The sequence below is a fragment of the Lactuca saligna genome, chromosome 8, assembly GCF_052625555.1.
Source record: "Lactuca saligna cultivar CGN05327 chromosome 8, ASM5262555v1, whole genome shotgun sequence".
Classification (NCBI taxonomy): domain Eukaryota; kingdom Viridiplantae; phylum Streptophyta; class Magnoliopsida; order Asterales; family Asteraceae; genus Lactuca; species Lactuca saligna.
In genome coordinates, this window is record NC_136424.1 from 120499004 (window position 1) to 120509761 (window position 10758).

General features: G+C 36.1%; 1 protein-coding gene across 1 annotated transcript; it reads right to left on the reverse strand.

Annotated features, from left to right (window-relative positions):
• Positions 1–6791: 6791 nt before the first annotated feature.
• On the reverse strand, positions 6792–10264 carry LOC145010785 (Regulator of Vps4 activity in the MVB pathway protein). The gene is made up of 7 exons (XM_078969320.1): positions 10003–10264; positions 9711–9843; positions 8963–9066; positions 8700–8844; positions 8484–8624; positions 8217–8384; positions 6792–8055 (listed from the first exon to the last, which is right to left on the reverse strand). Exons 1-7 carry the CDS (start codon positions 10044–10046, stop codon positions 6916–6918), a joined length of 1875 nt encoding a protein of 624 aa, XP_078825446.1. The 5' UTR covers positions 10047–10264; the 3' UTR covers positions 6792–6915.
• Positions 10265–10758: the final 494 nt, after the last annotated feature.

The following is a 10758-nucleotide window of genomic DNA, read 5'->3' on the forward strand; positions in this document are numbered from 1 at the left end:
AGGCACCCCAGAATGGCTTGACACGGGTAGTCAGCACCCCATAATGGCTTGACATGGGTAGGTTGGGCACCCCAGAATTTCCTGGCAGTATGTGTGATTGTATGGTATGTAGTATGAAGGGGGAACTCACTAAGCTTCGTGCTTAAAGTTTTTAGTTTTGGTTTCAGGTACCTCTTCAGCTAAGGGGAAGGAGCCGGCAGGGTAGCAGTGCCTCGCACACACATGACTTCTGCTTTGAGAACCCTGGGATTGTACTTTGACATTTTACTATTTGATGATATGGTTTTGAGACTTGTCATTTGTAACTTGATGTTTGAAATGATAACAACGATGTTTTCCGTAAACTATTTTTACAAGTAATATACTTTAAAACAAAAAAATTTGGGTCTCGATTTTGGGATGTTTCACATGTTAAAAAATCTTCATCTTTTAGAAGAAACAACATATGATTAGGAGATTTTGACTCTCAATCATGAACAGATTTTGTCATCTTTGAACCATCAACAACTTCACATCTATAAGACAGTTCAATCCGCAGAAGAGAAAGGTTAGGAGGCGCTCATGTTTGTTTATGGCCATGGAAGAGCTGGCAAAACTTTCTTGAGGACTACCTTGCTTGCTCATTTCCGTTCCACAAGGAAAATAGCGCTTGTCGTTGCTGCTTCGGGTATAGCGTCCCTGCTCCTTCCATCTAGGTTCAGTATTCCGTTCCACAAGGGAGAACTGTTCATTCTAGGTTCAGTATTCCGATTGAATTTTGAGATAATGTTGCATCCATAATTACAAAGAAGACAATGCTTGCAGAGCTACTGAAACGAACTTCCATCATTATATGGGACGAAGCACCAATGAGTGGCAGATGTTGTTTTGAATGTCTAGACCGCTCTTTAAGAGATATCCTCGAATGTGAAACGAAAGTTTTTGGTGGTATGTCACTATTATTAGGAGGGGACTTTCGTCAAATATTACTTGTGTCTCCAAGAAGTACAACCTCTGAAATTATCTCCCTCACCTTAACGAACTCATACTTATGACCGTATTTCAAGTTGTATAATGTCACACCCCAAAACCGAGAACGGCGGAATACGTTCTGGGGTGAAGAACGTCATGTACAGTATCATAACAATTGCATAATAGTAAAAACAAGCGACAACAACCATAACATTAATATAGTAATTGTAAATACAAGCGTGTTCTGTACAGTTAATAGACACCAAAAGTATAAACAAAAATAAAAGATGGGTCTCGTATATGCTCCATCTTCTCAAAAGTTGCACCAGTACCTGTCTATTTTTTACCTGAGAATACAAGTTATTTTGAAAACGAGTATCGGCATAAAGCTGGTGAGTTCATAAGAATTTAGTGTTGTTGCTTGTATAAAAGTGTTCACAATCATGTAATATAAAAACTGTGATTAATGTTTGAGAATTGTAGCAATCCCTAGAAAATCCTGTATTTTCCAGATTCGAGCATTTGTAAGTTATAAAAGTAAAGTAATAGATTTCATTAAGTGAAGTAGAAGAGAAAAGATATTGTCGGTTGGCTGTAGTAGTATTGCAAACTTCAATTAGTAATATATATTTATTTACTTCGGGAAGTTAGCTTAGACTTCAATTCTTAGTGTATTGATTTGGATATGGATGAGATTTCTCATGTAACCAATCTGAGTGATAATAGAGAGTCTGATGACCTTCCCGGTCATACGTAGTGAAGCGATGTTTTGTCATCCCTGGGCCTAGTTGGCTCGAACTGTAGTGAGCAGTCGGGATGTAATAGCGTCCGTCCTGTATAGATCTATACATGTAATGTTGCTTTCCTTCCGGGAAGCTCAGGTTACATGGTATTTGCGCAGTAGAGTACCGTATAAAGGGATAGTGTGTCATATTCTGGATTAGTGTATTCTCTTGTATTATAGTATAGTGAACTTTTAGTGTAGCATATAGAGTGTTCTCTTTAACATGCATTAACTTGTAATAGTAGTAATTATAGTGAGTGTCATAATAATAGAGGTAATGAGCAGTAGTCTTAACTATACCTATTATAGTTAAATAGAGTGTGGGTTTGCATGCCTTTGATCTACAAAGGTATTAAATAAGGTGAAGACCTTCATATCTAACACCAATATATATGATATATAACTAAGAATTCAACGACAGTCGGACGGATAACAATATACCCTAAGACCACAATCAAACAAGAACATGAAGTAAGGCGAGCCATCGGTCCTAAACCTTCAAGTCTTACTTATATAAATATATTGGTGTAGATATAGTTTAAAAGAAAAGTAGTTTTAAAAACAGTTTGAAACTAGTTTAATAACAATTTAACATAGAAAATGCGTTTGATAATGATCTAAAACAGTTTTGTTGACACGTAGCTAAAAGTATAGAAAAATCCTTTTTGATTGCAAGCTATAAATCACATATGATTTGATACTAAAACTTGTTGTATTTAACTTGTATCCCCCCCCCCCCTAAAACATGTAAAACAGTTGAAAAGGTTAATTAAGGGGTATGAACTCACCTGTAGTGAGTAGATCTGGTGGAAGTGTCAGGTGAGCGCTTGGCGTCAAGTGAAGACTTGACCACACTTTATGACCCTAGTAACATATGAAGACATATGTTTACATGTAATTAGTGATTAAGACACTAATTAAACACATATAGGCATCCTAATGTGAAGAAAACCTCTTTGGTAAAGTGCTAGGAGGCTATTGGGTTGCAAGGAAGGAGTGTTAGGCCTCACCATGGAGTTTACTCCTAAATACTCACCTTAGGTGAGTTTACGGTTGAGGGACCACTTCCCCCATGATTTTACTGCCGTAAACTCATGGGAGGAGTGTATTTTTGTGCTTTTAAGTCTCTTGTATCACTAGGAAGGGTTCCAAGGTAAATTCCAAGGCTTGAGGGGTGTTTAGGGTTCAAAAGGGGCACTCCCTTGGAGTTTGCGGTCCTAGGACCACTCCTTGGGATTTTACGATTGTGAACCCCATGGTTTACGGTCGTAAACCCTTGGACACCCCTTATACATCGTTTTTGAGGTCCTTAGCTTACTCCTACAAGTTTCTATGTGAAGGTCCAAGGCTAAATAGGGGGTTAAAGGCTCAATTTGCATAATTTGAGGGAGTTTACGGCCTAAGAGTGTTCATGGGCCATAAACCCTCTTTTAAGCCTCCAAACTTAAAGTTTAGTGTCTAAAACACTTCAAGGGTAAGTTCTAAGTTAGCCTCTAAGCCTAAGGAAGAGATTTGGGGGCATTTTGGCACATTTTTAGGGGTTTACGGCCTAAGAGGGTTCTTGGGCCGTAAACTCCTTTTTCTTGGCCTTCTTGGATGATTTTCAAGCTATATTGACATGTAATGAGTTTTAGAACAATCTAGGGTAAGAGAACTTACAGTTTAGGAGCGGAAACTTACGGATTTTTGGAAGAATCGGACCTTGAAGAGAGAGAGTAGAGAGAGTGTGACTAGAGTGGTATAAAGTCTAAGTTGGTGACCACTCAACCCTTATATAGGGTTTGAGTTTGTGGCCAGGTGCAGTCTACCCGATACCGACGTTAAACGGGGCTTATGGTCGTACCCGATTAAATGGTCGTATTTTAACTTGTTTGTAACTAAAAGTTTTTAAAAGAATATTGAGGGTGTTTTCCGTGTTTCTAATTTATTTCGATCCTTATGAAGTCATAATAAAAGTTCAAATTTTAATTTGTCTGATGACAATGTTAACGGAAAAGTTTAATAAGAACGAGTTCTATTAATGGAAAACAGGTTACGGCGACGGAATAAATTTCAGGTTGTCACATATAAACTAAATGATAATATGCGACTTAACAACTTCTCCAAGTCACTGCACACAGACTTACGTGTCCCAGAGTTTGCATCTTGCTTACTAAAGATTGGAGATGGGGTTATTAGTGAAATTGATGCATTCAATAAAAAAAATACCATATAGATTGAAATCCTTCATTCCCTCATTATACCTCCATCAGAAAATGAGTTAGGGACCCTTATAAACTTTGTATATGGAGATGGTATTCTAACAAAACCTTCTGCTACTGCGTTATCTGGTAGAGCAATTGTCTCTCCTAAAAAGGAAACAATCTAAAAAATAAACTACATAGTTCTGCAGAAAAGTCATGGGCATTCAAAGATATATGAAAGTGCTAATAGTATCGAATTGAATGGCAACCAAACTACAAAATTTAACACTTTCTATCCATTGGAATATCTGAATGCCCTCACTTTCCCTAACATACCCACACATTCACTATCACTGAAAATTAACACACCCATCATGTGTTCGGAACATAAACCAAAAGGAAAGTTTATGCAATGGAACACAGTTGATGGTTTCACAGTTACTGTCAAGCGTGCTAGAGGCAACAATTATTACTGGAACTTGTATTAGGAAAAAAAATATTTCTACCCGGTATTAGATTCTACCTTCGGTACCGCTTTTGTGCAAGAAAAGTCTTCCATACCCACTATAAATACGACGTTCAACAACAAACATAAACATGCCCCATACAACAATTTCACAAAACAACGATCAAAACCATCATGAAGGGTAGCGATGTTCAATACATGATGGACACAATTGTCCGCCATAAGATACAAACAAGAAACATCATCCGGTCGATAAAACGGAAACGTAGACTCTAACAAGAGCAATATCTGAAAAAACATACTTTCTCAACAACGCTATCTCAGCAGAAATCCTTAACAACAAAGATGCGTTTGACACCAAAGCAACAAACATGATTGTAGCACTAGATGAAGAAATGAATGAAACTATTACAATATTAAACAAAGTTCCAGGCAACCTTCCCATGAAGTAAATATATAGTCTTACTTATTATGTTATGACATAAAAAATGTGTGTTTGCTTGTCCATTTATTTTGTCATCATTTCATCACATGCTTAAAATATGTCAAATTTTGTATTTCAGTCACACCAACTTGCATGTAGGACTCAAATAACATCATAACATATATGTTTCCCTATCAACATATTGACTACATTATATATGTATTTTAATTAACTTATATTAAAACGTTAGTGCAATATATGCACATAAAAAAAAATTCAAAGGAAATCATACGTAATAAAGGAAACAAAATCTTTCGTACAAATCTCTGAAACGACGGCCATAGGTTTCATCTCTTACACATATATAATTAATCATACACCGTCAACATCTCGGAAACTAACACATCCATTAACTATCCAACAACAATATATTAAATATAAAGCAGGCAGCCAACATTCTCAAACCACTGCCATCTACACCATAAATACCCCTTCCAAAAGAAAATTGAAGCCACAACAAATGGAAACCATCCTGACTACTCTTATCGTCCACCAACAATCAGAGAAACTGTGGAAGAAGCATGGGAACATCAAAAAAAAACTTTTGGAGCACATAAACCCCAAACTGTCGTACAACAAGTACGTAAAGATGCAGAAACTCATCCTTGACAACAGCTATGAGACCGCTAAACTGATCAAGACCATGCACGACATGCAAAAGAAATATGAGCAAAGTCTCAAAAAGGAAATCAAAAACCTCCATTCTCACCTCTAATACGTTTCTATGTTTATTGCATGTTCATATATATAATCTTTTGCTACCTTCAACTATGTTGATTTTCCAAATATAATGTGCTATGTAACTCATATGAACATCCCCTCCATATATTTAATATCCTTTCGCAACAATTATAATATGCTTTCTTATTTAGTACAGCCTTTAAATAAATAAATAAAAAGTGACAAAGGTAGAGCGCAGCTAATTCCATCTAGTTACGATCAATCAATAAAATGTTTTATCATGTAAAAATGTCACATGCATTCATTCTTTCATAAACATAATTAGATTTTCCAAATATAATCTAGTGAATTCTAAACTCATCAAGTCAAACATTCATCGTCTTAAATCTGCAAACCTAGCCAACAAATCATCATAATCACGCAACTTAATATGCACACGTGGCGCCTGATTATCCGGATGAAACGAATTAGAACATACATGCACTTTCTTCTTAGGTTCCAATTCATGAGGAAGAGAAATCAATCTCATGGAGGACCACGAACATTCTATATAACCTCATCATTCAAAACCACACGAACATTCTGTATAACCTCAATCTCCTGGAGGACCACGAATATGTAACACTTTTCTTTCTTTTCTTCTACTACTAGAAACTCTCTTACACGATTCTTACAATTCTTCCAAGCTTTGAACATCGTCGTGGCTAATGATGATTTTGAGTATTTTCTTTTAACTGTTTTTGGTTAAAGGTGTGTCGATTGTTCCACCTACCAAAATTGGGTGCTGGTAGGAGGCTACCGGAGGATATGGGGCTGGTGATGACAACTCGCCAACTAATCAACCTTATAAGTGAAGTGAGCTTTGTTCTACTTCTTAAGGAGAGTTATATCACAAGTACATTTCCTTAAATTTACTTTCATGCTTTGGTTTTGAATTTCTTTCATGTATAAGAACAAAATCTAAAACTATCCATTCACCTTAGTTCTCGATAAAAGTATCTATTATATCTCGTCCTTATAAAATATAAACTTCTTAATTCACCAAGAGAACCTAAACATAACATAGAATCATATTTGGATTATATTTTAAATTTTTGTAATTTAAGTACACCATGTGAATTGAATAACCAAAGTCTAACCCTAATCATGCACATCGAGTATTACTATATATTTACAGGTTCATTGTTGTTCTAGTTTTGCATGTTTAAAATTCCATGAATAATAGCGATTGTGGTCGATGAATGAATGAATCAAATGTTTTCATAATTTCATCATGTAAATATGTTAACACGAAGATGTCTCAAATTTCATCATGTAAATAGATATAATCCAGTAAAACTCTACACTCATCTAGTGAAACAAACAGTCACCTCCCTCGCAAAGCCGCAAACCTAGCCGCCAAATCATCATAATCCGGCAACTTAGGATGCACATGTGGCGCCTGATTATCCGGCTGAAACGAATTAGCACGTGCGTACACTTTCTTCTTACTATTCCCATCCGATTCATGAGGAAGCGAAATCGATCTCATGGGAGGAACACTAACACTCGTTTCCTCCACCTCATCATCATTCACAGGAGGAGATTTGCTTGATTTTTTCCTCCTTACTTTCCCATGATCATAAGCCGATGGTTTTTTACTATAATGTAACAATAACTTATCCATCATTTTTTCCTCTTCGTCTTTAGCTTTAGCTTTATGGTGATAATGCTCATCATCAAATAATATCTGTAACCCTTTTCTTTCTTTTCTTCTGCTACTAGAAACTCTCTTCACGATTCTAGAATCTTCCGAGCTTCCTACATCGTCATGACTAGATGATGATTTCGAGTGTTTTCTTCTCACTGATCTTGGTTTCGGTAAAGGTAAAGGTAAAGGCATGTCGTTTTGGTTTTGCTCTTTGTTCCTCCTCCCGGAGTTAGAGATGGGTGGCGGCAGGAGGTCGGATGGAGGTTGGTGGTGGTGGTGGGGTTTGGTGTATGGTGGTGGGACGTTTGATTTGATAATGTATGGTGGTGGAAGAGGAGGAGTATTGTTGTAGCAGGGTTTTAACAGCCTAACTGGTTCTTCCTCCTTCTCTTGCACTTTCCCTATTGTTGACTTTTCAACATATTCTTCTTTTTCTCCGTTGACTTGTGGCATTCTGATGTGTCTTTCTTTTCTTCCTCTGTCGACTTTATCAATAACGAAAGGTTCTGGCCTTCTGTCGAGATAAGAAGTGGCTGGAACTGGAATATGGTTGTTTCCGATTCCGGTGTTCCTGGAATCGGATTCCGGCCTTGGATTAGACAAATAGACTTGGTGTTTGAGATTGTGAAGTTTTTCTTGTCTTCCCACAAACGGGATATCCAATGGGGCCTCTTCTTCTCTTGCTGGAAATGGAATGTGCGATGTGGGCCCCTGCTCAACTCTATCTTTAGAACGCTCATCATTTTTCCCATGTCCATTTCCTACCTTGTACTTATCATCAGTGACATTTGAAGCTCGAAATTTCATTGCTTGCTCCTGCGGTTTGTTGATTTAAGACAAATATGTAAAAGCTAAAAAATACAAAGGGGGTATTTATGAAAATCTTAAACCAAAGAATGGTGTTATATGCTTGGAGATGGTCTTTTCACAGGGACTGAAAACGTAATTTACTCCAAATTAAAAATCAGGAGCCTTACCTGAGCATGTTTTTCTTCTGTTCTCACAAACACCTCTTTCCTCCTAACATTTACACTCCCATGATTATGGGGAATATGCTCTATTCTTTCTTTAGATCGATGATCATTTTTCCGAAAATCATTATTTTCATCAGTGGTGTTTAAAGCTACAGATTTCCTTACTTGATCCTGCAGTTTGTTTTAATAAGTGGAAATGATTTCGTAAGATAGAAAAGACGTAAATGCCCTCCACATCCTAATCATAATAAATGACAAAAAGCAAAGTACCTGAGCAAGTGTGGAGGGTGAATCCATCCTTTGTTTGAATCCTTTGGAATCCCACTGAACTGAAAACTCTGCTGCTATATCTTGCAGTAACTTTATTCTCTTCTCCACAACAGGAGGTTTAGAGGCTAACTTCTCAACAAACTACAAAAAATTAAATAAAATAAAATAAGAATGTTTATGAATGAATGATATTAATTCATTCACATATTGACCTACCATTTGATTAACATAGCATTCTAAACCATTCCCATATCTCTCCTGAAATACATCCCTGAGGTCACGTAATTCAGGAAGATCAGAAAATCTTGCAGCAGCAAACATCAGTGATGCAACAGTCTCTCTACACTCTTCTGGACATTGCCTGAATGAGTCAAACATAGGAATGTTAAGTGGGAATGGAATCTCAAATTCCAATTCCATTGTATAAAGTATGCATAAAAGTAGGAAAAGAGTATGGTGATTGTAATCTTTCTTCATACCCTAGTTTCTGCATGACTGATAGCTGCTTCAGAATATATTCACATGACTGATCAATGAAATTATAACAAGATAACAGATTCAATCCAGCAATGAAGTCTTCTGTCTGTATAAAGCCTCATATGAAACAGAACTTCAGTTAGAGTTTATCATAAGAATGAAATCACAAACAAACATATGCATGAAAACAAAAGCAAAAAGGAAAAGAAAGCATGTGGCTTTACAACATTGCAAATATATGATTATATTATAAGGCTTTTGTCTCCCTCTCTGAAGCAAATAAAAGGGAGATTTATATCATTATAAAATTTACAAAAAAGCTATCCATTCCCTCCCTTTTTCTCCTAAATTGAAAGAGGAAAACACTTTTTTAGGTGTAACAATACTAAAGTAGTTAAAGCCTATCATTTGGTCCCATAAAACCAATTTCAAGAACAAAGTGTAAGAGTTTATGCATCATGTTGTAGCATTTTCTCAACATGATAATAAAAAAGTTTATTAAATAAACAGATTACTTTATATTTATATTAGCTACAACTTGAAAACAGAAAACTGCTCTGTATAATGTGAACTACAATCCCTAATTTCTCAATTTATCATCTGGAAATTATAATATTCAAGCTCAATTTCGTTTACACACACAGACTCAATCTGAACGTAGGCACCACACACAAACTAAGATAAAGAACATGAAGCTTTAAAAACATCTGCATGCATTGGATAAATTAAATCAAAATTCGAAATCAATACCCTTCCATATGCATTAACATCAAGGCCATTAGCAAGTAATTTCGCAAGATCTTCCTTCAAAAATCTCTGTTTCGCCTCCGCCCTCCTCCGCAACGCCCCTATCCGTGTCCTCGTCGGCTTAATCAATGATTTACTTCAAAACACACAAACATCATCATCTCAACATCGCCGATCTCGTAACTAATCTACTATATCCGTCTATCTTATATTCTTATGTGATTTAAATCAAATAAGGCGATTCAGTTTCAGAAACACAACACAAAAATAAAGAGTTTATATGCAGGAATCTAACCATTTGGAGCTGAAACCACTGCGCCCAAGCAATCCATCTAACATTGTTGCAGATCCGAGAGACAAAAGGACTGATTCTTCTGAACTGAGATTGATTTTTCCGTCGTTTTCTGTGATTTATTTAATTTAATTCCTCAAGCATCGGTGAAATTTTCGGATCTACAAATTTTCACACACACACATACACATTGTAGGTGTGTGAGGTTTTTGCTGTAAGTAAACAAATAAGGAAGCGGAAGCTCTGATTACTGTCGTCAATGGCTGTATTATATACCACTAGTGATGTTGCTTTTGATCTTTCATGCTTATTAAGCGTAAATTTCTCCTTGGCCCCTTAAGTTTTCTAAAGTTTCCGATGAGATCCTTAAGCTTTTATCCCATATCTTTCTACTCCTTGTACGTATCCATTCCTTAGTTGTCTATGCTTCTTCTTTTTCCCTTTTCCTTTATTGGAACTTGTAAGCCCACAACACTGCAAAAAAGATATCATGATTTTCTTTAAAGAAATTGTTTTACAGCTAAAATTAGACATTATGCCTTTTACTTTGGTTAATTCTTTAATTCTCATGTCAATTGGCCAATGTTTATGTCTTATGTCCATATAACATCGTCAATTTTACTTTGGTTAATTCTTTAATTCTTATGTCAATTGGCCAATGTTTATGTCTTATGTCCATATAACCTTGCCAATTTTACTTTGGTTAATTCTTTAATTCTTATGTCAATTGGCTAATGTTTATGTATTATGTACAAATAA